This window comes from Odocoileus virginianus, chromosome 6 (genome assembly GCF_023699985.2).
Source record: "Odocoileus virginianus isolate 20LAN1187 ecotype Illinois chromosome 6, Ovbor_1.2, whole genome shotgun sequence".
Taxonomy (NCBI): Eukaryota; Metazoa; Chordata; class Mammalia; order Artiodactyla; family Cervidae; genus Odocoileus; species Odocoileus virginianus.
In genome coordinates this window covers 7,861,374-7,889,138 of record NC_069679.1, presented here as the reverse complement: position 1 = coordinate 7,889,138, position 27,765 = coordinate 7,861,374, and the positions used below count along the sequence as shown (strand labels likewise).

Genomic DNA, 27,765 nt, shown 5'->3' with positions numbered 1-27,765 from the left:
TAATTCAACACAACTTTAATTCTGTGAGATATTTACAGATCTTTCTCAAAAACAGAATCGCATGGCCAAGTAAGCATAGGAAGCCCAGGGATTAATGCTCTTTCTATCATTGTTCATTTCTATCATTAACAGTAGTAAGTTCATGTAAGTATCATGAACATTCAGTGTCAGTCACAGTACTAAGCCTTTTTTATGGAACATCTAATTTAACCTCACAGTAATTTTGTAAGATGTGTACTCAGTCGCTAAGTCCTGTCCAACTCCTTGTGACCCCATGGACTACAGTCCACCAGACTCCTCTATCCATGGGATTCTCCAGGCAAGAGTACTGGACTGGGTTGCCATTTCCTCCCCCAGGGAATCTTCCCAACCCAGGATTGAATCCATGTCTCCTGCGTCTCTTGCATTGGCAGGCAGAATCTTCACCACTGAGCCACCTGGGAAGCCCACTTTTCTAAGATCGGTATTAGTATTATCCCCATTTTATGCATAGGGAAACTGAGATAGAAGACACTATGTAGCTTTCCCAACGTCACACAAGCTGGTTAGTGGCAGATGCAGAGTTCAAACTCAGAGTCCCTATACTTAACCACAAGACATACTGTTTTCTACTTCCTCTAAGTTTTCAGAACTTATTGTGAATCTACCAGAAGGGAATAGTACATGTGCGCTTCCTGATTTAGTTTTTGGAGCAACGTGTACCACTTTAGAAAATGAAGCAGTTAAAGTACATTCATTTACTTTTCCTTAATTATTCCTTCTCCTAGAATTGATCCATTTCATCCAAACTAATAATCCAAGAGATACCATAATTTAAAATTACCTGGCTGGATCGCTATCATAATAAGAGTTCAGCAGAGGGCTATACACAGAATCCACATTTGGTTCAAATACATAGGCCCAGAATTTCATATTGTATAACTGAGGAGAATATCCAAACTTAAAGGATGAAAATGTGATCAACTATTAAATAATATATATTGCAGCTACACAATATCATATGTTTTGAAATTTACAACATCTCCTCAAGTGGTGCAAATAAGACTGAAATATCAACTTTTGCTTCACATTTATTAGCTTTATTATTCTTTATAAGAAAAAAAAATAGGCCCATTAGGCAGTTTTGTTACCAATGAGTGGATTTTCCAATATTTTCTTCATCTAGTTTATGTAGCATAGCCTGTAATGTAATCATTTTTGTTTGAAAAATCACAGTTTTTATAGTCAGCACCATTAAGGTAAACTTACTACAGAAGAGAGTCAATCATAACACATCACTCAGTTTTATAGAGACTTTAGTAAAGTGGCTTTTCATTTCTTGATGATTATACCATTTCTTTGTGCTGAACTAAAAGCCAGAAATAAGAGAACACCACAAATTGAAGCCCAGACAGAAATGAAGCCCAATGATCAATGATCAATGACTCGATGGATATGAGCTTGAGTAGGCTCTGGGAGTTGGTGACGACAGGGGAGCCTGGCATGCTGCAGTCCATGGGGTCGCAAAGAGTTGGACATGACTGAGCGACTGAACTGAACTGATCAATGACAAGTAGTTATGTAATTTTATATCTTCATGTTCTCTCTCCTTAAGAATCACCTAGGCAATAAGTGAAATGTCTTCTTTTCATAAGAAATCTATGACATAAAATAAAATACTGAAATGATCATGATCCCGCTACTCACCCTCCATAAACAACCACTGTCAAAATCATACTGAATCTTACAACGTGTTCTGAGCATTAGCAATGGAAGCCAACTAAATAAACCCAGGAGAAGTTGCTAATGTCACTGCGGCATCCTGGCAAATTAAAAAACTCGCACTAAGAACCCTCTCTTGGATACTGTGACTAATAAAAAGAAAACATCTAGCCAGGCTTCTTAGCTAAAAGCTATTAGCCAAGTGAATGGGAAATTATTTGCAAGACAAAAAAAGTTCTGCAGATGGCCAGTGTTGATGGTTACACAACAATGTGAATGTACTCAATGCCACTGAACTGTAGACTTACACAAATGGTTGAGATGGCAATTTTTATGTTTTTACTACAATTAAGGGTAACAGTTAAAGAAAAACAACACTGACATAACTTTATGTTGTAATTTTCCCTTGCGGGATGGGCATGTTATTTCTACTTCCCTGTATGCCCTCTCTCCCTTTTTTTATAAACCTATTTTAAGATAAAAGATTAAAATTTTAACACCTAGAATATTATTTCCAATAAAAATTATCTGCTGGGGTTTGGTCTTATGATTTCTCCTCTCTAGAATAAACCAGGACGGTAAATTCACAACAGGCCTTCAATTTAAAAATATAAACATGCTCGAGAGTCAAACATTTGGTGAAACAGCACAAATAAGTAGGTTAGACATCTAAAGAAATATGTTTCGATTCTATTCGAAGCCAATAAAAGAAGTTCAAAGAGCTGCTAGAAAACTTTTCTGTTTTATTATACCTGAACATTAGCATAAAAGCATTAAGAAGAAGAAAAGCTGAGACTTTGAAAACTGCTCCCTCTAGTCCGGAACTCAAGAGAAGCAATTCGAGTATACATGTTCTTTCTTATTTCTAATGGTACCTGAACTCAAGAACCTTCAGGACAGGGTAAAAGGTCAAGTCAGATAAGAGTGAGGAGCAGAAGACCAGGACAAAGAAATGCTATTTATGTAGTACTTGGTGTTGCATCAGAGAAGGCAATGGCACTCCACTCCAGTACTCTTGCCTGGAAAATCCCATGGCTGGAGGAGCCTGGTGGGCTGCAGTCCATGGGGTCGTGAAGAGTCGGACATGACTGAGCGACTTCACTTTTTTCACTTTTGTGCACTGGAGAAGGAAATGGCAACCCACTCCATTGTTCTTGCCTGGAGAATCCCAGGGACAGGAGCCTGGTGGGCTGCCGTCTATGGGGTCGCACAGAGTCGGACACGACTGAAGCGACTTAGCAGCATCAGCAGCAGCAGCAGGGGTTGCATGGGAAGGAATGATAGTACAGATCCAGGAAAGGACAATGGTAGCCTCAAATTCTTTAGACAAATTAGGCATCACACATTTTAAGGGCAAGAGGGTAAGATCCAAGGATTGTGAAAGAAATGTGTTATTATTTAATTATCTGAATTAGCACAGTGGAAGCAATTAGCATTCAGACCAACTACTCACCATACTCAGTCACCTATAGGAAAACCAACCAAATATGTAAACATATCTTCTTAAAGGACTATGCTCCTTTAGGAGAAAGGACATTTCCTGGCTCTACCTACAGAGAGAATCGAAGCCCTAGGGAGGGAACTGGATCAGATAACTCTGAAGGAGCTTCTGACCTGAGAAATCTAGTTCTATGGCAAGGCTGCATCTGAGTTGAGGATATTCTGGAATTTTAGGATGTGACCTTTCATGTTCAAGGGCAACAGGGCAATTTTTAGCTATATTCACATGGTTAGTAAGAACTCAAAATTCTAAGAAAATCAGTAACCAATAAGAACATAAATTAATTATTTTACAACTTTGAAAATACATATTAATATCAATAGTAAAATATCTAAGGTAAAAACACAATTATAATGTGATGCAGGGGTAGTGTATATACGGAAAACAGCTCTCTGGAGGAAAGCTTTATTACTCCCTCAGGGCTTCCTTACAGAATACGGATTTTTTAATTCCTAGTGGAATATTTTTCATACATCATTGCAGACTATTAAGTACCAGATATTACATTATGTAGTTTAAACTTTGCACTACTGCATGAGAAAGACTTCCCTGTCGAGAGAAGTATTTTTTACGGTTAGCATTTTTTAATATGAAAATGAATACTCCTTTAGGCTAAGATCACTGCAACCAGAATTTGGGAGAATTTTATAACTTAACATATTCATCAATGTGTAGAAATTCTCTCAGGGGTGTAGGGTGAGGAGAGGAGGAAACACAACAGGAAGAGGCTTTTTAATAACTAAGTGTCGACACAGGGCAAAGCCACGGTATTTATAAAGTTTGTCTTCCACTGGGCATAGGTGTAAACAGGCAGGGGGGCTAGCATAGGGTGCTAGCAAGTTAAGAAAAAAAATAATGGTGTTAAAGAGTGAAAAAAAAATGCATTAAACTTCAGGCCAGTTAAAGGTATACTTGCTAATGGTGGACTATTAAATGCTCACCCAGGAGAGATGCAGACTCAGAAATATTAAAAAGGCAATATAAATGCACGTTTCCAAGCAATTCCTGAGAAAATAGATGCCTTGCAGAATTTTGGAGTCACATGTGGAAATAAAATCTAAGTGCTGGTGGTCATTTAAAAATCTCTGCCATGGAGAACTTGGATACCCACATTTGGCAAAAGTGGATAGAAAGTTTAAACAAAATTGACTACTCACTTGTAGACTGTGCCGCCGTTGCCATGACCAAGAGTGTCTCGATACCGTATGTCTTGTTCATTCATCTCCACAAGAAAGAAAGAAAAACAAAAAGGGTGTCATGCTGTGGATGGAAATGTCAAGGAAAAGCAACTCTGGGCCATAAACAACAAGCAGTCTGGGTCATTTCAAGTTCAGCTGCAAGAACGAGAAGATCAATACAACATTTGCTGTCCAATTTATAAAAGACGATACCAAGGGACAAAGTGATGGAAAGTTTAACGACAATTTGTTTGCCTGGGTCATTTCATTAAAGTTTGATAAAAGGTGTCAAAATGGAATGATATAACATAGCTCAAAAGGGTCAGGTCAGAGATACCGATAAGAACAGTCTCCAGCACTACAATAACAGCCACAAACAGCACGGCAGAACCGAAGTCAGACTCGGCAAGACACACACCCTCCCACCCAGGAATCCAAAGCACAGTCTGTAAATACATCAGCCCCTGAAAACTCCTCAAGTGACCCTCTAATTAACAGTAAACAAACTAACTGAATAACGTTAATGATTTTCCTAGAGTTAACACTGCTTTTTGGGGGGGGGAAATGATAAATTAGTACCCAGCAATAGTTGGGTAGAAATCTTATGAAAAAGTGCCAAATCAGTGCACTTTAAAAGGCACACATAGTAAAATGTTATAATGCATAAAAGGAAAATAAGTAAGCATGTGATTCATATAAACTAAAGTCATTTTTCTAATCTATTATATACATTTTCTACTCCTATTTCTATTATGTACATTTTCCCAGGCTCTGTAAAACTGTTATATCACAAATACTACTCTCATTTGTATAGTGAATAGAACTGAAATTATTTTAGTACTCACAAAATAATGTTTTAGAGTTTGAAACAACTCCCTAAGTAATTATTTATCAAATGGCTTTAAGACTAGTCAGATTCTATTTAAGGTATTCAGTAATTTTCTACACACTGGTTTGGTTGCTTAAAAATTAACTGCCAACTTTATACACTAAGTGGATTCAATAAAGTGTTATTTTCCATATAGCTAAAGCTTTCGAAAAGCCATAGTAAGCCCTGAAAAAAAAAATCAATTTCCAGGGAATTGCACTGCCTTGCATGGGCAAAAAATGGATGGAGTTTTTAATTTAGTATCACCTGGGAAAAAAAATAGTTTGCTTTCAGACCATTATAGTAAAGCTTTAAATATTTTGCTCTACTCTAAACTTTCATCAATGGAATAAAACAAGGTTCCATTTATCAAGGGAAATATTTTTCTTCTATACATTTCTGAGGTTGAAGCTTCAGAGAGCTGTGATAATTAGGAATACAGTGGAAGTAACAGAAATAGCTTCCTTTCCAAGCCATTCCACCAAACTGTAAAAGAATATTGACAGATCAATGTATAAATGTCCATCTCAGCACCTAACTTAATTATAGTACAACCTAACTGATGTAATTTGCAATCAGCTAATTACTACATTTAGGGTCAGAGACAAAATGACAGATTAGTCATAAAAATTGGCAAAAATTTTTCTATTTGAAGGAAATTCTTTTCCTCATTTCCTTTAAATCACTAATACAGAAAATAAAACATATTTCAACCTATATAAAATATGTGGCATGAAGAAAAGAAAATCTCATTATTCTGGACCAAATGATAAATTTTAAAACAGCATGAAATTGCACATAAAGTAACTTGAGATGCTAAACAAACTAGCAGAGTTGCTACTGGGTTTACCTTGATCAAACAGTATAAAACATACATATGTAAATATCAGTATATATTGGCAGGTACAAATAGGCTACTTCCTTGAAAACATTCCTCAAGGTAGCCTAAACATGACTGCAACAACCTAATTTGTACTAGTAAATTGCTGAACAATCTGTATCCTCAACACGGCCTGAAGTAAATTTCTAGGAGAAAGTTCATTCAACGTCCACAAATTCTGAACTGGTAGCAATGAGGTTTCGGAGAAGGCAATGGCAACCCACTCCAGTCCTCTTGCCTGGAAAATCCCATGGATGGAGGAGCCTGGTAGGCTGCAGTTCATAGGGTCGTGAAGAGTCGGACACGACTAAGCAACTTCACTTTCATGCATTGGAGAAGGAAATGGCAACCCACTCCAGTGTTCTTGCCCGGAGAATCCCAGGGACGGGGGAGCCTGGTGGGCTGCCGTCTATGGGGTCGCACAGAGTCGGACACGACTGAAGCGACTTAGCAGCAGCAGCAGCAGCAATGAGGTTTAAGGGTAAGCTGGATGCAGCTATAGGATCTGGGCCCTTAGAGAGGTCACAGTCCGATTACATCCCCTCCACCTACACCACACCATCAGAAGTTTCCAGGTAAAAGGAACAGCAGTTTCCTCTTAGAAAAATATAAACATGAAGACTCAGTGATATCACACATTCCAATAAAATACTGTGAGAGATGTAGGACTTTTGAGGGGGCTTGATTTTGTGATATTCTGCTGGAGGCAGAAAAGGCAAAGGGGTAGGTCTCTAAGTAGCTTCAACGATTATAATCCCAGCATCAGTCTTCTTTTACCTTTAAAACCCCTAGGCTGAAAAGAAAAGTGGAGCAGCCGCCCACCTAGCATGCCAACTTAACCAGGAGTGGTAGAGAGAAAAAAGGCAGGGGCTGAGCTGAAAGCTCCAGCGACATGGGGATGTTACGGATGCTGTGTAAGGCCTAGGGGTGTGTGTGTACAGACAAGTGTTATGCGCATGCCAATACAATGTTTAGGCAAATTCAAGGGTGGAAATTTGGAATCCCTCAGATAATGAGAAAGATCGTAAGAGTATCGTAAAGATAAAAATGGTTTTAAAGAGTAAGTTCTAGAACTATGTCACTCAAAAAACAGTCTCCATAAAAAATTAAGTGTTTCTACAGTGTTTTAAAGTTTCATATAGAAATCTGCCTATACTGTAAATAGACTGGTAGATTTTTCTATTTAAAAATATCAGATCTTTTTGCCTATGGGAACCTTCTAATTTTTATAGAGAATATAAGTATTAATCATGTCAGAAAAGTTTTAAAAAGGTAAACTATTAGGGTCAAGCTTATGAACTGATTACAACGAATTTTAAGAATTGTATATCTGAAAAAAAAAAGAATTGCGTATCTCTGATCAAAATGGGGTTACTTTCATTGATCTTAAATATGAAATAATCATTAAAGGGATAAACAAATAGCTAACAACATATCTGCTTTTTTAGTTTAGAAAAGCATATTAATTCAACTTTTCTAAAATGAAACATAGGAACAGTGCTCGTTATGATACAAAAGTGGGATTTATAAGCCTACAAAGTACAGTATTTGAATATAACAGTTGAGATCAGGTAACATAAAAATCATATTTTTACAGCATTTTAAGTTTATAACCCAATCCATTTGTGTCACGTAACTAGTCAAGGTGAGAATTCAGTCTTTGAGGATACTCAGCTCTGTGATCTCAGTTGATCTCATGGGTAAGTATGGAGGGACAGCCTCTCCATCAATGGTCACTGGCCCATAGGAAGGAAAATAATCAACTGAAGGGCACTCAAAAGTTAAAAGCAATTTCATCAACTACAATGTTTGTTTTTAAGAAGAGGAATCACATAGCACTTTAAATAAGAAGTAAAAGGAAGTTTTTATACAATTAAAGATACCAAATAACTTTTCAGTATTAGTCAGTTTCCTTGTTTCAACTGAAAAAAAAAAAAAAAAGCAAATAAAAGGCAGAATAACAGAGGTGAGGGAGGAAGAAGAAAAAAACCCTGAGAGTTACAATTACGTGTCAACTGCTATGATGGCAAATGACCTGAGAGACATGAGTGGCACTGGGCTCTGATGCTGCTGGCGGGGGTGGGGGTGGGACGAGGAAGGGCAGAAAGGTTTTGTTGGTTCGGGGAGCTGAGTTGTCATGGAGTCTGGACACACACACTCTCGTCCATATTTAGGTCAGACCTAAGATGAACTGTAAGAAGCTACGTGTTTTATATATTGGTAATAGGACAGTTTTTAAAGCTAATTTTACGTTGAATACTATTTTTCTTCCTCCTTTTTTTTTTCTCCTAAACACAAGAAGTTTTTTTAAAGGTATCTGAAGTTCATAAAACAACAGTTTTGTAATAGGATTAGAATTATTTCTAGATTTCTGACTTCACAGTACATTTATACTTGACTTATTAGGAATAGAAAAACACTGTCACTCTCTCTTACAAATTCTAAAAAACAGAGGAAAGACAACTTTAGAGATGCAAAGGTCAAAGTCATACATCCTTGGAGTAACTGCACTTTTTTTAATCCTTTAAATTGACCCACTGGGCCATTTCTAATGTTAAACAGATGATACTGCACTACAAATGAAGTGGGAAAAACACATTCAGAAAACACATCAGTGGTACTGACTTATAGTGCTCAATAAAACATGCCAAAAATACCTTATGATTTTTTTTAAGCAGGAAAAAAAAGGAATCCTCCATCAAAAAGTGATTACAGAAAAACAATGCCTTCATTCCAATGACTAAATGTTAAACTTTCTAAAAAACATTTGATTTAATATAATATTAATGAAATTAATGAGGAAAATGAAATGGAATTCAATTATGGATCAACAAAGAAAATATTCTTTGTTTACTGTCTGCCTGTATTAAGAAGAATCAGTACCTATCGCTTATAAATCATTAAAACAAAAATGCTCAATTAATCTTACTTTTATATGTAAAGGTCTGACAGAAACCAGTCCTATCACCAGACCTTTGCTTCACAAATCGAAGCAATAATGGTTTCAGAAAGCAGTCACACTCTATGAGCAGACAATTGGAGAGATTTAGTAAATCCCACTTTATAGAGCAGAGACTAATCGGAAAACACAAGCCAGTCAAATGTTTCTTATGAACTGTTGACACTATATCAATGCTGAATCAATTGGTGGCATTTACTCTGAGTGACAGAAAAGAAATAAATATTTATATCACATAACCTATATCAATGAACCCAGGCAGAAAGCTATTTCTAACCTGTCAATATTTGATTATCTTGAAGAATCATGTCCCTTTCTTTTAATGATTAATATGAATTCCTTATTAAATCTAAGTGGAGGCTAGTGGAAAGGCAAATCATTATTAATGCTTGAGAGCATAAACCACTAAAATAAAACACTACGCTTAAGTGTTAAAGTATCGTTAAATGTGACTTACATCTTCCATAGCAAGTGGTGTCAGTGTTCAGCCCAGAAATTTATTGACGCCACAATGGAGCATGTTACCTCACTGCAATGCAATCTCGCTCACTCTTTACTTACCTGATAGCACCAAGGACTGAGGAATTAAGAGGAGGAGGAGGTATTTTGCAGACTTCCAAAGGTGGGAGTTCTTTGTTTTGTTTTGTGAATAAAAATAAAAGTAAAATGGCTAATCCTTAAAAATAACGAAATGCCATGCTATTTAACGTGGGGCTTCACATTCCCCAGGGAAAGCAATAAACAATCTTTAAGTGTCAAAAATCATTGCCATGACAATTCTCTACCAAAGAGAATCTCCTAACTGAGAGCACTAAGATATTTATGGTATTAGATTCAGAATACTAGGAGCATTTCAGAATGTTTATTTTTTTTGCCCTGAAAATAAAATGTTTTTCATTTTTGAAAGAATCTATGACAGGTTATTTTCCGTTGCCTGGGTTGAACAAATGTAGTTAAAGCTTCTTAATTTATGTCAATTTTGAAATATATTTTCCGGCTGAAGAACACAAGTAACTCATAAGTTACAGTTAGTAACTAGAATGCAAACACGTTGGGAGATACATAAATATCCTAGGCTCAATATTTCAGCTTTTGGCCAGGTTTTGTTTCATATGTTTCAAAACGTGCAGGGCACTAGGGGGATATATACACGGACCTCAACCGAAACAAAAACTTTGGCTGCTTAAAGTTAAAAGTCCTATTGGATAAACATGATCTAAAATTTGGGGGCCAATGAGATTATACATACAACATCAGATTCTCCTTAGCTGTACACTGCATAGTTAAGGACTAGAATTTACACACTTTGGATGACAATCAGATGTCAAATACAAATCAGTTTACTTTTTCTAACTATAGTCAAGAGATCACATGCTAAATAAATAAGGTTTCCAGAAGTACCACCACACAGGCATCATTTTAAGGCACACACATCTATTAGGCCACCAAGGTACAGGTGATATTAAAGGACAGGCACGGGGACCCAGCTCTGTCTTCCTGACATGCTCCACCACAAGCACTTGATTCATGAAATGCCAATGAGGCTTGGAGAGGTCAGCATGTGAAGGCACTGAATAAGCATCTGAGATAATTAAGATTTCAGCCTTCGAAACATGGACGGGAAGTGAACAGCAGTTAAGAAAATCAATAAGAGTCTTTTATTCGCGGTGACACAGATGTCTCAGTCAATAGAGCCTAATAGGTAGGCTTGATCGCAATGGACAGGCGCCTGCCTCCAAGGCTATCAAAGGGCTTCCTCCATAACAAACATTCAAGCGCATTTATGTTGCTACTGAAGAATCGCAGACCCTGTAGGTAGCTTAATTTACCAGTGTATGTTTAAAAGCACTATACTATTTCAGATGTGTCCATTTACTTGAATCAAAATTAGTGAGAAATAACTGGCCTGCAGGCCCGTTTGTCCCTCACTGACTGGAGCGGGTCATTCTGCTTTCGATGACCAGTCAGCTGGACAAACGGAGGGCTCCTGAAGGCCAGGAATTTTAAATGGCAAAGGTCTGTTGTGACTCTGTTCCTCTAAAAAGCCAGTGTTAGTTTCAGGACAAAAGGAGGAACTAAGGTGAGAAAGTTAACAGTTTTCCTTTTTCTCCCTAAAGATAATGAAAGAAGCAGTCACCTCAGGACGCAGGGCCGTTCCAACAACCCACGGTTGACACACTTGTTCAGAACTGATTAACTTTTCCACCCTGAGCTGGCAGCAGGATGTGTGCGTGCTACTTCAATCTGCCGGGAGTGAAACCCATTAGCACAGTTTGAAAAACGTGCTGCAAATTGTTCTGCCAATCAAATTAAGCCATGTAATTCATTTATGACAAGAAGAAATGTATAGACCCTTTATCTGTTTATTAAGTTTACGGATAAAAAAAAAAAAACTAGACAGCACTAAGTTACCACTATCAGAAAATCTTAATCTGTAATGACACCTACCTGGCCATTGGCTAATATTTTTTTCAGTTCGGCAGAAGACTTCTTTAAGCTGAAAAGAAAAGGCATAGTTTTTAATAGCAAATTCATTAACACCTCTGAACAACACTGAACATTCTAGACTAAAATACACTTTTGCTTTAGGTGTAGACATAGACTACACTTTTTACATCCTTATCCCTACCTATTTTCTAAAGTAACTAGCCAAATGGCAAAGGCATCAGTAAGAGACGGAAGCCCGTTAGTAATCTAAAGCAATAAAGAAGCCTACTGTGATAATGAAGCTAGACTGTTGCACAGACTCCTTCAGACACTTCTCCTTGCTATCAGTTCTGCTCTTTTGGGGGAGCCTTTCAGTGGCTATTTTATGTGGAACACTACCAAGCACTTAGGAATGCCCTCTTAGAATGTTCACAGCAAAGATTACAGAACTTCAAAAGGTAAAATACTTTAAGGTTTGATTTTTTTTTTAATTATAGTTAAGAGTTACAATTCAGCTTCCTGAGAAGCAAATGTGTAGCAGAAATAATCGCAGTATTTACTCACTGTGTGCTCTGGAACGAGATACTTAGCCTCTCTAAATATCAATTTCCTCTTTTTATAAAGTGGGGGAAATATCAGTGTTATAGTGCAATCAAGAAAATTAAATATGACAAAAAGCCTAGCACTGGGTTCTGTAGACAGTAGGCATTAAATCAATTTTAGCTGCCTTCTCTTTCCTTTCTTCTCCTACAGGTATGACAGCCAGTTTCCAGAATTATGTAAGAAACATGGAAATGTTCTTCTCTGGACATATATGACTATGTAAAAATTTATATGGATGAGCCTAGGGAAAGTGGCCAAAGGATGCTATGAAGTCCTTCTAGCTTCATACTGAGTTATACCTGTACACATTCACTTAATTAGTAGAGTGGTGTATAAAACAGTACCTTTTCCCATCAATGTTTTAATTGAAATTTAAAGCTTATTAACTCTATCCTTAATCTGTCTACTCTAACCCTCTCCCCATCTGCCAAATTAACTCTTCCCTTTGGTAGTTATCTGCAGATGTCTTTCTTTCCACCACAGCCTTTCCAAAGACTGGAAGCTCCCTGAGAACAGAGACCCCATCTTACTCACATCTCTATATATTCCATTTCCTTCCCACCCTTGAGCCTAGCCCAATGACTTGACACATATTAAGTGTTTGATAAATGGGGGTCATTATTCTGGTTGTTATTATATAGTAGTACACACACACACACTCACTCACACACATTCGTTACCTTTAATAAGTTATATTTGAGAAAACCTCAGACTTCAAGTTTGACCACACTTACCATTCCAAGTTATAATTACTTTTCTTAATAAATACTTCTTAAATTTCTTAAATGAAAACTATGGGCCCTTAGTCTCTATATTCCCCAGACTTTAGAAAATGTGTCTTCAACCAATGATTCTAAACTTTAATAACATCCTCCCAAGTCTAAGAATTCATGCACTAAGCAGCAGTTAAGAATTCTGCAGAATAGGACTAAATCTGAAATATATTAAAAAAAATAAAATAACTGACTAAAATGAGACCAGCTGAAAATAAAATAATAGACTCTACTATTTCCCGAGTGATGAGCATGTGCCACACATTGTGCTAAATGCTATTACTTAGTATCCTGATCTAATGTTCACAATAACTACACCCCTGTGGGAGTTAGTTATGTGGGGGGAAAGGGGGTTTACCTCTTATGTATAAAGAAACCCAAGGTACAGAGCTTGCTCAAGATCACTAGTCTATCTCTCTAACATAAATACACTTTTTTTTTCCTGGAAAACATATGAATCCTTATATTCCCAGAAATAGTACCAATTTAATATTTGCAATTATTATAAAAACAGAAATAACCAAACAATGCCCAGGCAATGTTTCTCCACAGATATTCCATTATGTCATGCAACTTGAAATAATAACATTTTGATTCATTGCATTTACACAACACCTTTCATCCAAGAAACAAAATGTGATTCCTTAATACAACTTCATCAATCTTCTAAATACCAGCAGTAGATAGATGGAAAATTTAATCATCCTAATTTTATAAGAGAAAGCCAAGATGTTCAGGAAAGGCCATGCTTGGCAGTGGGACTTGATCTCAGTAATTATGGCCTAGGAACACCATGTGAATGAGTAAGCTCAATTTTTTAAAAAATATTTATTTATTTGGCTATGCCAGGTATTCATTGCAGCATGTGGGATCTTTCAGTTGCAACATGCAAACTCTTAGTTGTAGCATATGAGATCTAGTTCCCTGACCAGAGATTGAACCTAGGCCCCCTGCACTGGGAGCTCAGAGTCTTAGCCACTGGACCTCCAAGGAAGTCTCGTAAGCTCAATTTAATGAACAGTCTTCCACCTAAGGCAAAGACCAATTCATGCTTTAAGAGTGACAGGGGAAAAAACTGATTTCATTCATTATGCCAATATCTGGCTACCAACTTGATCTGGTAAAAAATTACATTTATATATCCTGGCAATTTCTTTGTGCCCCAGTTGACTATCCAGTATCTGTGACTTGAGCTAACTAAAAATCACTTTAAAAGATCCTTTAAAATTTAAGTGTGATACAACTGTCACCTGGGTATGACACTTTAAGGGTACACTGAGATATTCAAAGAAGAGTGAAAAGGGTGAGGGGACTAGAAATAATGTAGCATAAAAGCTGAATGAGCTGGGAGAATTTAATTCAGAGACAAAACCTAGAGGGAATATAAATGAATCTGTCTACTAATTTATTCAAGCAGTATTGACTATCACCACCTATGTGTGAAGCATCATGCTAGGAACTAGGGTTCAACAACGGCTGAGTAGTATTCCACTGTATATATGTACCACATGTTCTTTATCTACTGAAAACCATAATGGAAAAGAATATGAGAGTATCTATGTGTGTATATATATGTACCTTAACACTTTACTATACAGAAATTAATACAACATTGTATATCAATGTCAATAAAATAATCTTTTTTAAAAAAATAATGAATATGCTACCATCACTGCCCTCAAAGAGTACAGAATTTATTGGGGGACAGAAGTGATTACAATAAAATGTGCTAACCACTATAATAAAAGCAAGCACAGGGAGATAATGGGAATTCATAGAAGGGATACCTGGCATAGACTAGGAGGTGGGCAATAATGAGGGACAGTTTTCAGAAGACAACAGCTTTGTTCCTCAAAGATAACCAAGGTTAGCCAGGATGAAGGCAAAGGAGGGAGTGGATTAAAAGAAGAAGAAAGCAGGAAAGAGACAGCAGCGGATGTGAAGGCCCAGTAGTAAGAGGGAATGTGATCCATCAAGAGTACCATGTATTCATCAGCAAAGCTGGAGCATCAGATGGAAGGGGTATGGGGAGTGGCAGGCCTAGAGCGGGCAGAGGACCCAAACGTGGGAGTCCAGGGCTTACCTGCTGTGGAAGCTACAGTTGGTACTAAAGCCTAGATGGATCAGTGAGGTGGGGAATGAAGGGCTCAAAACACCCGGCAAGATCACGCTGGCTGCAACGTGGAGGAGGTACTGCAGTGGGGAGCTATTATGAGGCTGTAGCAATGATCGAGGGAGCCTGATCTACCTTTGTAGAAACAGAGATGCTGGCGAATAGACAGACTTCACAGTGATTCAGAAGGCAGAACCTACAAATGTAGGGACTGATTGGATGTGGGGCTAAGGGAGACCCAAGAAGCAGTGAAGGATGCCTGGCAGGTCATCTGGAGTTTGCATCCAGGTGGATGTGGGAGAATTTACTGAGACAGGAAATGTAGGAGAAGTCTGTCTGGCGGGAAGATGACTGGTAGATGCATCACTTAGAAGAGGGAACAGCCCTGGCCTGAGGGCTAAACTCAGTTTTTACAAGTGGGTGCTAAAAGGACACAAAGCTCCGCTCATGAAAAAGAATGTTCTGAGACATGGCTACATGAACATAAAACAGGAACTTCAGCCAGTAAAGGGCGTTATTGCCACAGGGATGTTTAGGAAGCGCCTGGATGACCGTTTGGCAAGGGGAGGGGAGTCAGGAACCCAAGGAGGGCTGGATTAGATGGGGGCCTCTCCTTCTCCTGCCCACACCACAGGCAAGCATCTTCTGTAAACACAGAGCTGGCCATGGCACTCTTCTGCTGAAAGTCATCTAACGGCTTGCCAACACACTGAGAGGAAAACTCAAATACCAGGCCCCCCCTGATCTGGCTCCTGTCACCTCCTTTTTTCCTATCACTCCTACTGTTCTCCCCACCTCTTCATGCCCTCCCCCAGCCCAGCAGCGCTCCCTGTGTTCCAGCCTAACTGGCCTCCTTCCAAACACATGGAGCTCCTTTACCACCCCGGGCCTTCACTGATGCTCTCCCGCCCCTCTGAAATGCCCGTCTCTGGCTCTGGATGTGGCTAGGGCCTCCTTATCCTTCAAGCCAAGATGGAATGTCACCACCCCCTCCCACTACTGACACCCAGGTCAAATCTAAACACGTGCCTGCCCAGAGTTCTTCCACTTTAAAACCTGCCTGTTTTCTTCCTAACAATGATTGTAAAGTGTAATTATTTGCATACTGTAGGGTGGTCTTATATGCCTATTAGCATACTTCAGAGGATAAGGACCACAGTGTATTCCTAGTGAGTAGGACAACACCAAATAACTAGGAGGCACTCAATAACTACTTTTGATTAGTTACCAACACGGCACAGAAAACAGCCAACCTAGGGTGGTACATTAAAATCACCTGTAGGACTTCTCCAACTTCACTCCTCCCATAGCAAAAATCTCTCTTGGAGCAAACTACCATTACTATCCGGGAAGTTGTCACGTCCTTAAAGGAAGATGCTGCAACAAAGGGCTGAGAAGCACTAGATCAGACAGTCTCTTTCCAACTCAAAGATTATATAATAATCTGTGAATATAAATGATAGTCTTTTAGAAGCCAAGCTAATTCACTTCAGTTTTGGTTAAAACCAAATCTGAGAGAACTGAAAGTTTATCCTACTGCTTTTCTGTCTTACCATCTTTCTCAGCTTCATCCAGCTTTTTATACCATGATGAAGTTTGACCTAAAACACCAGAAAAAAATCCTTGTTTTCACTCAAGGCTCAGAGTCTGTCTGAACATCAATTTTTCTGGAAGTAGTGGTAATGGTGAAAGGCCCTGCCCTCTTCGCGCGGACTGTAACAGGTGAGGCTCAGTCCCCAGGCCGCCACTCGGCGGGCACGGCCCACGTGCCCCACGAGCATGAAAAGAGAGGCTGCGGAGCACTGCTGAGCAGGAACACGCACTCGGACGAGAGTACAAGACCCACCCCTCGGGACCAGGAGACAGGCGATCCACTGGCGAAAAACCAGTGGATGTATTTTAACACAGACAAATTGTTTAAAGAGGAAACGCTCTTTAGGAGTAGTGTGTTCACGGCAGGAAAGCTGTGGGTAAGATGTACTGACGCTTTAAAAAAACAACCAAGGAAGTGGCTCTTGGGGAGGGGACAGGAGAGCAGAGAAAGAGTCGAGAGGAGAGACTTGATCTGCAGGAAAGCCCAGCTGCGAAAGGACCACGATCTGAAGGGAGGGGTAGGGAGGGGCACGGGAGGGAACGCAGCAGCCTAAGCTACATCTCGAGGGCTCTGTCACCGCAGACAAGGGCTCTGTCACCACGGAGGACAGCCCAAACCCACGAAGACAGGGCATACAACGGAACGGCGATCTGGCCCTGTGGTGGCTTCTCAGTCACCTGCGTGAGTAAAACACACGGAACAACCACCTTCAAGTGTCCTCTTCAAGCACAATAATAAGATGTCTACCAGAAAAATAACTCAATGTACAACAAACAAGACCTAGATTTCTTTCAGCTTAAGCAGGTCAGTCTACTTGAGGACCTTCATCTTCTAGAAGTAAGTTCTCAGGCCTGTCAGAACACTTTGAAGAGGCTCGGGTCTTGAGTATCCATCCCAGTCTGGGACAACATCAGAATGAATTAATGAAAACTGTCTTCCTTCTAAAATACCTCAATTTCTTATATAACCAAAGGTACAAAAATGAACAATATGGCTGGTCCATTTAAATTTCACTACCTTACTCTTTCCTTGTCTCTTTCTGGGGAAGCTGTCAGTGGAACATCATACTGCCAAAAGATGGACAACCAAGACAAAAATAATGTTTTATACAACCTACAAACCAAATCATCAGAGCACGAAATGGTCAAAGACACTGAATTTTCTGGTTCTGTATAATCTGGAGACTGAAGGAAAACCACTCCACAGACCAAAATTCACAGTTCAGCTTGTTTAATTTTATCTTTCTCTATGAGGTCCTTTCTTTTCAGTCAATACCAAAGCTAGGGTTACTTAACCGGCCAGATTTCCTCTTAGCCACATAAACACTTTTGTGGTCTTATGGAAAAGAGGTGTCATCCCACAAGCCTCTTCCCCACCCTCAGCTCTGTAGATAATCATGCTTACGGGCACATTTGACTTGCGTGTTCTCACCTATTGCTTGGAAGTGAATCTGAGACTGCTGGGCTGCTGTGTTGAGAGGGTCCAGCCCGGGTATTCACCTACAAGTAAAGAAAGAATCTTGATCAGTCTGTGTTCTGAGGACACAGTTCTAATTAACCTATAATTTGCCACAAATTTCTCATTTCACTATGAAGGTTAATTAGCTTGTTGCTAGACCGACCCATAGTCTATTCAGTATATAGGTTACAAAAAATGTACAACCTGTATATTACATAATACTTCGTTTCTGCCATTATTCAAATATTTAAATAGTGCTGGAAAAAAAGGAGAGATAAATGGGAAATTTTCAATTCACTGTCTAGAACTGAATTCAATTCTAGCGAAGAAATTCAGTTTACTGTTTCTTTTTGTTTTATATAAAAAACAATGTGTTCAAAAAGTATATTAAGAATACATCCAAGGGCCAATAGCAAATCTCACATTATCATATCCCTCCAGCTCTAAAACCAGACAGAATGTTGCACAATGTCTCTTATTCACGGAAAAATGAGGTCTAAGTAATTAATTATAAAACGCTTGAGTCTAATACAATAGCCAGTTTTTCTTTTAAATGTAAAGCCTTAAGCAGAAATCTAGAATTTAAAATACACAGAACAATGAAAGGACATTAAATAGATATATGTTTCCAGCATAAACATGTTAAAAGAAGAGGGGGGTATTCTGTGTGCAATATGCTTATGTGCTTAATTAATCACCGAAATGAAGTCTATATTTTCACTCAAATAAATCTTTGTGGAGATCAGTAGCCAGGATCATCCTGAAAAAAACAGACCAACAAAACAATTCCAAAAATAAAAAGGTTTTTATAAATTCGGGATCAAATCCCATATATATGTATATACACACACACACACACACACGTATATTGAACAAATACTACAGATGACTCCCCCTCCACATCCCATAAAAAAAAAAAAAAAAAAGGATCGCTTGTCAGAGCTTGAGAAAAGTGCAGTTTTATTTGACATTTCAATAAGTGGAACACAGCATTACAAATCCATCTAACTTTACTGAAACAATTATTGAAATTCGTACCTTCAGGCCATGTATGTTCCGTTCCCCAGGAGGCTTGCAGGCTGAAACAGTAATTGACTAAATTGTAGAACACATCAGGGCCATTTACAAATTTGCTCAAAATGAATCGTTTAAAAAGAAATGAGGGTGACACCAAAATTAGCAGAGAGAAATGATTGAAAAGTGGCTCCCAAGACCCAAAGTGGGAATTATGAACCAGGGTTTTTAACTTGCAGGAGTGAGCATTTATAAATGCAAAGAGCTTTCTGACACCGCCTCATATAAATTCCAATTTCTGCTTAAAACATATAAAAATCAAGTTAACTGAGCTAAAATGATTAGATTCCTTTCATAATTCAAATTTCTGCAATCCTTCCTCACTCTATTACATTGTATATCTGCTATCACTTATTCTACAATGAAAATAGCTAGGGTTTTTGAAGGGGAGAGGCAGGAGGGTCTTTTAACGCCAAAAAGATCGCTAGAGATTCTATGAAATATTCAAGTTTGAATACTAGTTTGCAAAGCAGTAAGTAGTCAAATTTGCTAAAATACAGAGATATCATTAACTTTTGTCACATTTCTTGCAAATCTTGACATTTATTAATATTTAAAAGTCTAAAGATAAAGCAGTACCAGGAAAAGTAACACTAATTTCTCTACATCATCTTGAGTTACAGATTAGTACAACACTTGTCCAATTCAGTAAACGCTTCTTCATCAAATGTTAAAAAAAATAAAGAGCTTCGTGCCCATGTTATAGGCTGCTTCCATCTGAAAACCACAGTGTCCTACATATTATATGTTAAGGGGCCATCAATTTTGATTGATTGTTTAAGGAAGGATGAATCTGATTTTTTTTTTTTTTTTTGCTCCTTTCTCAGATGTACATGTATTTTCCTCTGTTTCTGACAAGAAATAGAGCTGGTAAATAAGACGATGATGTAGGTAATAACTACAAAGCACATCGGTTGCTTTAGTTTTGCGTATTTCAAGCATCTTCAAATTTATTATGTTATTTTCCTTAAAAAAATCTAAACCTTAACAAAGCATTTTTATTTGTTTTTCTAAAATACATTAAAATTAAGACTCCAAATCCTCTTTCCTTAAAATGGAAATTAACTTTTTGAACAAAACAACAGTCACATACACTTGAGGCCTGGTCCTTTAGGGACCATTAATACTTCCTAAGAAAATACTTCAGAGTGAAGTACCAGTGCGTTTATAAACTTCATTGAGTAAGGAAGTGACTAACTAAGGAATTAGAGACAGGCATCAATTCTTATCTGGTACCTTAACATCTGCCTCACTCCTCAACTGGCTTCTTAAATCTTTGTAACTGGAAATCTAAACTGTATTCAAAAAATACAGTAACCTTAATTTTCTGAAATTGTAGAGTGAGAAGTTACTGTAAAGTCAGTGAATTTTCATGCTTATCATATCTTTTAACTACAAACAGCACTCAGTCCTGGGCAGGGAAGTTACTATCCAACACAACTGTGCCACTCGGAATGAGAAGACATGTTGTTAGAACAGAATCGTTTTCTCCTGTCCCTCTGACTTGCTCAGTCTAGAGATTCTTTATAACATGGGGCCTGAGAACCTCTCATCAACTCAGTAGACCCAGGTGACATAACCAATGTCTACACTCTTAACTGTAAAAATTTCCATAAACTCCAAATTCATATAAATCTAATATAAAATTATATATATATTTAATTTATATAAAATGATATAAAAGTAAAACTGTATAAAATCTATATGTAGATAAGTATGCAAAAAAAAGTAGAAAACTAAAAAGAGTTATACAACAGTATATACGAAACCACAGAGAAAGGGAGGCTGAGTCTCATACTTTAAAAAACTTAAATGTGATGTGGAACTATATTTAATAATATATTGGAGGCTAATAGAATCTGCTCATTGAAGGCTAATTCTGTTAATTGGAGACTAATAGACTAAGATAGACAACAACAGCAGATAATCTATGCTAGGACTACATGTAACACTCATATCTAACATATTTTCTTTTAAGAATCTCCTCCCTACAACATACTTTTCTCCACACTCCTATCAAATCCTCCAAACTACCACCATACACACTCTACTAATAGTTTAACCTGTATAAGAGCAAATAGCCCTCCAACTTTAAGCAAATCACAATTTAAACAAAATTTTTATTCAAAGTGTATATTAACCACTTAAAAACTGTGTGTCTCTAGTTACTTCATGGGCTTCCCTGGTGGCTCAGATGGTAAACAATCTGCCTGCAATGCAAGAGACCAGGGTTCAATCCCTGGTTTGGGAAGATCCCCTGGAGAAGGCAATGGCAACCTGCTCCAGTATTCTTGCCTGGAGAATTCCATGGACTTGAGCCTGGCAGGCTACAGTCCATCGTATCAGAAAGAGTTGGACACGATTGGGCAACTAACACTAGAGTTAATTAATGTCTCTGGACCTAAATATTCTCAACTATAACATGAAAGCAATAAGAGGCAGGACTTTTGAGAGAACTAGAAATGGTAACACACAAAGCAATGTTAGTGCTTGAACAGAGAAGATATCTAAAAACGGCTGTTATTATCATGGGAGGGGCACAATGGTATGGACAGGGAGACTGACAGGGGCTGTTCACAAGATAAAAGAAAACAAAGAGAACCTGGAAAGATTCTGGACGAAGAGAAGTAAATATTATCGGGGAAAGAAATGAAGACCCAAGGCATTAGAACTATAATAATCCAGGATACTGTACTAGGGTTTGCTACAAGAGAGCTATAAAGTTATAAAGCAGGAAAGCAATTAATGGGAATGATCTCAGCCAGTAAAAAAAAAAAAAAAGAATTCCTCATTGAAAAACAATTCTGAAATTTCCCCAAATTCTCTTGTCCTATTAAGAAATAATTTGCATCCTGTTATTAGCCTAATACATAGAAATGGCAACTTTATTTTTCTCATTTTTTTTCAAGTTTTAGTCTTCAGATACAAAAGAACTAAATTAATCATAATTGTTTATCGATGGCCAAGTTTTATTTACTTACTTAGCTCTTTAATAAGTTATTATCAATATTTTACTAAATACTCCTAAGCCAGCTGCCCACCTTAATGGTAGAAGAATAGCATTACTCTTGAACCCAGACCTTCTCATGGGCTGGCCGAGCCAGCTGCCTTTGGAGACTTCATCAGCGCAAATAGCAGTCTACTGATTAACTGAGCCATTTAAACGTCAGAGAATTACAGGTAATGAAAGTCTAGAATGCCTAATTGGAAAACTCATACCATGCTTATTTGTACAGTATCAGTTAACGAAGGTAAGTTTAACTTTTAATTATTTCAATTAAGTTATTTCTAGAAGACTCAGAGAAATTCTCTTATCTGTTTCATCCTTAGAAAACAGATTTCCAAGTAGGGCAATGTATAATGGGTAAAAGACTTAATGGTTTATATAATTAAACTGTTCTTTTTCACCAATATTCAAACTTTGGGGAAACATTTATATACAGTTGAGCAATCATATCTGTTACAAGGCTAGTACTATCAAACTTAAAGGGAAAAACAAATGATTTGACTCACCAAGACTCATTCTCATCAGCTCATATTTTTTGAGACTTAACAATCAAATTCCTTAGGAAGATTTTCAATTATTTAGAAGATGTATCCCCCCAAAAATCCAGCACCAAACATTCCACCAAAATATTTCTCCTAAAACCCCCTAGTAAATCATGGCTTCTACACTAGCTGAAAGCTTTCTCCTTAATACCAGCTCTGGCTATCATCATGAGCCACAATTTATAAATATCCAAAATTAAAGTCATTCATTTTCCTCGGTTTAGAAACCATGTGGACCCCCAAAGAGTTCTTTAAGCGAATGTAAGTATGCACTTCAAAAACAAAAAACAATCTAGTTAGTTTAATTTACTCTAGTAAATTAGATATTTTATCTGCCATAACTATAATATAGCCTGCAATCCCCATGGTAATGAATACTTCTTTTGTTTTTTCAAATTAAGAGCTAAACATCATGTTATGTGCATTTAAACCTTTGGAAAACATAACTGTTGATGAAATAGTTTGCTGAAATAATCATTGTTGATTAGAATTTGTTCAACATTACCTCTTGGAAATATCTGCAGAGGCTCTATTAACTGTCCATTTACTTGCTGTTCCATTATTGTAGAATAATACTGCAAAGAGATTATAGAAAGAGATTACTCAGTAATGTATGAACACTGGAACAGACACTTATGGGTTGTTTAATTCACAGTACTTTTGTAAATTGCTGGTATATACATATCAGCCTAGAGAATTCTTTTTCTCTATTTGCACATCAAACTGACTATAGTGGATACTTCAGACGGAAAGCTCAGTATAGTGTTAGCCTTCACGCTGTCTTTAAGAGTAAAAATGGCTGATTAAGACTTTAAGCTAGTATCTGATCTCTAAAAATGTTCTGAAAATGATATATATTAAAAATAACACGAAGTATTTTAGTAGAAATTTCTCAAATTGCCTTTTGCTCTTTTTCCCTGGACTTTACAAAGCAAAATGGAGATGCCTCATATTCAGTTTGGACCTATATGCCAGTTAGTTAATCAATTATTCATATTTGCATATAAAATGTACAGACAATGGAAATCAAAATCACAGAGACTGTGTAACAAGCAAACAAGATATGACCCATCCAAAGATAACAGGATTAACATGATAAAAAGGTAGCCCAATTTCAAGTAAGCATAACTTTCATGCTTTAATCTTCTAAATACTTTAGTATAGATCAAATCTAACTTTAAAAATTTGAGCCGGAAAAATAAAGTTCCAAATTCAAAAAGCTTTCATATAGCATCACAAACAAGTTCATCCAGTAGGCTGTATTATGGTCTGCTCCTATTTTCCTTAATATGCTAATTGGTGAGCATGTTTCCACCTAACTTGGAAATGGCTTCTGTGCCCTGACTTCTTTTATTTTATATTTTTTCCATTTATTTTTATTAGTTGGAGGCTAATTACTTTACAATATTCTAGTGGTTTTTGTCATACATTGACATGAATCAGCCATGGATTTACATGTATTTCCCATCCCAATCCCCCCTCCCACCTCCCTCTCCACCCAATTCCTCTGGGCCTTCCCAGTGCACCAGGCCTGAGCTCTTGTCTCATGCATCCAGCCTGGGCTGGTGATCTGTTTCACCCTAGATAATATACATGTTTCGATGCTGTTCTCTCAAAACATCCCACCCTCGCCTTCTCCCACAGAGTCCAAAATTCTGTTCTCTACATCTGTGTCTCTTTTTCTGTTTTGCATATAGGGTTATCGTTACCATCTTTCTAAATTCCATATACATGCGTTAGTATGCTGTAATGTTATCTTTCTGGCTTACTTCACTCTGTATGATGGGCTCCAGTTTCATCCATCTCATTAGAACTGATTCAAATGAATTCTTTTTAATGGCTGAGTAATATTCCATTGTGTATATGTACCACAGCTTCCTTATCCATTCGTCTGCTGATGGGCCTCTAGGTTGCTTCCATGTACTGGCTATTATAAACAGTGCTGCGATGAACACTGGGGTGCACATGTCTCTTTCAGATCTGGTTTCCTCTGTGTGTATGCCTAGAAGTGGGATTGCTGGGTCATATGACAGTTCTAATTCCAGTTTTTTAAGAAATCGCCACACTGTTCTCCATAGCGGCTGTACTAGTTTGCATTCCCACCAACAGTGTAAGAGGGTTCCCTTTTCTCCACACTCTCTCCAGCATTTATTGCTTATAGACTTTTGGATAGCAGCCATCCTGACTGGCGTGTAATGGTACCTCATTGTGGTTTTGATCTGCATTTCTCTGATAATGAGTGATGTTGAGCATCTTTTCATGTGTTTGATAGCCATTTGTATGTCTTCTTTGGAGAAATGTCTGTTTAGTTCTTTGGCCCATTTTTTGATTGGGTCATTTATTTTTCTGGAATTGAGCTGCAGGAGTTGCTTGTATATTTTTGAGATTAATCCTTTGTTGCTTGGTTTGCTATTATTTTCTCCCATTCTGAGGGCTGTCTTTTCACCTTGCTTATAGTTTCCTTTGTTGTGCAAAAGCTTTTAAATTTAATTAGGTACCATTTGTTTATTTTTGCTTTTATTTCCAATATTCTGGGAGGTGGGTCATAGAGGATCCTGCTGTGATTTATGTCGGAAAGTGTTTTGCCTATGTTCTCCTATAGGAGTTTTATAGTCTCTGGTCTTACATTTAGATCTTTAATCCATTTTTAGTTTATTTTTGTGTATGGTGTTAGAAAGTGTTCTAGTTTCATTCTTTTACAAGGGGTTGACCAGTTTTCCCAGCACCCACTTGTTAAAGAGGTTGTCTTTTTTCCATTGTATATTCTTGCCTCCTTTGTCAAAGATAAGGTGTCCATAGGTTCGTGGATTTATCTCTGGGCTTTCTATTCTGTTCCACTGATCTATATTTCTGTCTTTGTGCCAGAACCATACTGTCTTGATGACTGTGGCTTTGGAGTATAGTCTGAAGTCAGGCAGGTTGATTCCTCCAGTTCCATTCTTCTTTCTCAAGATTGGTTTGGCTATTCGAGGTTTTTTGTATTTCCATACAAATTGTGAAATTATTTGTTCTAGATCTGTGAAAAATACCATTGGTAGCTTGATAGGGATTGCACTGAATCTATAGATTGCTTTGGGTAGTATAGCCATTTTGACAATATTGATTCTTCCAATCCATGAACATGGTATATTTCTCCATCTGTTTGTGTCCTCTTTGATTTCTCTCATCAGTGTTTTATAGTTTTCTATGTATAGGTCTTTTGTTTCTTTGTAGATATACTCCTAAGTATTTTATTCTTTTTGTTGCAATGGTGAATGGTATTGTTTCCTTAATTTCTCTTTCTGTTTTCTCATTGTTAGTGTATAGGAATGCAAGGGATTTCAGTGTGTTAATTTTATATCCTGCAACTTTACTGTATTTGTTGATTAGCTCTAGTAATTTTCTGGTAGAGTCTTTAGGGTTTTCTATGTAGAGGACCATGTCATCTGCAAACCACGAGAATTTCACTTCTTCTTTTCCTATCTGGATTCTCCTTTTACTTCTTTTTTTGCTCTGATTTTTGTGGCCAAAACTTCCAAAACTATGTTGAATAGTAGTGGTGAGAGTGGGCACCCTTGTCTTGTTCCTGATTTCAGGGGAAATGCTTTCAATTTCTCATCATTGAGGGTAATGCTTGCTGTGGGTTTGTCATATATAGCTTTTATTATGTTGAGGTATGCTCCTTCTATTCCTGCTTTCTGGAGAGTTTTAATTATAAAAGGATGTTGAATTTTGTCAAAGGCTTTTTCTGCATCTATTGAGATAATCATATGGTTTTTATCTTTCAATTTGTTAATGTGGTGTATTACATTGATTGATTTGCAGATATTAAAGAATCCTTGCATTCCTGGGATAAAGTCCACTTGGTCATGATGTATGATTTTTTTAATATGTTGTTGGATTCTGTTTGCTAGAATTTTGTTAAGGATTTTTGGATCTATGTTCATCAGTGATATTGGCCTGTAGTTTTCTTTTTTTATGGCATCTTTGTCTGGTTTTGGAATTAAGGTGATGGTGGCCTCACAGAATGAGTTTGCAAGTTTACCTCTTCTGCAAGTTTCTGGAAGAGTTTGAGTAAGATAGGTGTTAGCTCTTCTCTAAATTTTTGGTAGAATTCAGCTGTGAAGCCATCTGGTCCTGGGCCTTTTGTTTCCTGGAAGATTTCTGATTACAGTTTCGATTTCCTTGCTTGTGATGGGTTTGTTAAGATCTTCTATTTCTTTCTGGCTCAGTTTTGGAAAGTTATACTTTTCTAAGAATTTGTCCATTTCTTCCAAGTTGTCCATTTTATTGGCATAGAGCTGCTGGTAGTAGTCTCTTATGATCCTTTGTATTTCAGTGTTGTCTGTCCTGATCTTTCCATTTTCATTTCTAGTTTTGTTAATTTGGTTCTTCTCCCTTTGTTTCTTAATGAGTCTTGCTAACAGTTTGTCAATTTTGTTTATTTTTTCAAAATCCAGCTTTTAGCTTTGTTGATTTTTGCTATGGTCTCCTTAGTTTCTTTTGCATTTACTTCTGCCCTAATTTTTAAGATTTCTTTCCTTCTACTAACCCTGGGGTTCTTCATTTCTTCCTTCTCTAGTTGCTTTAGGTGTAGAGTTAGGTTATTTATTTGACTTTTTTCTTGTTTCTTGAGGTAAGCCTGTAATGCTATGAACCTTCCCCTTAGCACTGCTTTTACAGTGTCCCATAGGTTTTGGGTTGTTGTGTTTTCACTTTCATTTGTTTCTATGCATATTTTGATTTCTTTTTTTATTTCTTCTATGATTTGTTGGTTATTCAGAAGCATGTTACTTAGCTTCCATATGTTTGAATTTTTAATAATTTTTTTTCCTGTAATTGAGATTTAACCTTACTGCAATGTGGTCAGAAAAGATGATTGGAATGATTTCAATTTTTTTTAATTTACCAAGGCTAGATTTATGGCCAAGGATGTGATCTATTCTGGAGAAGGTTCCGTGTACACTTGAGAAAAAGGTGAAGTTGATTGTTTTGGGGTGAAATGTCCTGTAGATATCAATTAGGTCTAGCTGGTCCATTGTGTCATTTAAAGTTTGTGTTTCCTTGTTAATTTTCTGTTTAGTTGATCTATCCATAGTTGTGAGTGG

The 27,765-nt window shown here is 37.4% G+C and overlaps 1 protein-coding gene across 5 annotated transcripts in view; it reads right to left on the bottom strand.

The window, feature by feature from the left end:
- Positions 1-27,765, bottom strand: part of MAP2K5 (mitogen-activated protein kinase kinase 5) — a 263,311-nt gene that overhangs the window by 191,605 nt on the left and 43,941 nt on the right. For all 5 annotated transcript variants that reach the window (XM_070468702.1, XM_070468703.1, XM_070468704.1 and 2 more), the window contains exons 4-8: positions 23,184-23,253; positions 19,094-19,134; positions 18,029-18,096; positions 11,536-11,584; positions 4,360-4,424 (exon numbers count right to left, since the gene is read on the bottom strand). In XM_070468702.1, coding sequence (XP_070324803.1) covers positions 4,360-4,424; positions 11,536-11,584; positions 18,029-18,096; positions 19,094-19,134; positions 23,184-23,253 — 293 coding nt within the window. The remainder of the gene's footprint in view (positions 1-4,359; positions 4,425-11,535; positions 11,585-18,028; positions 18,097-19,093; positions 19,135-23,183; positions 23,254-27,765) is intronic.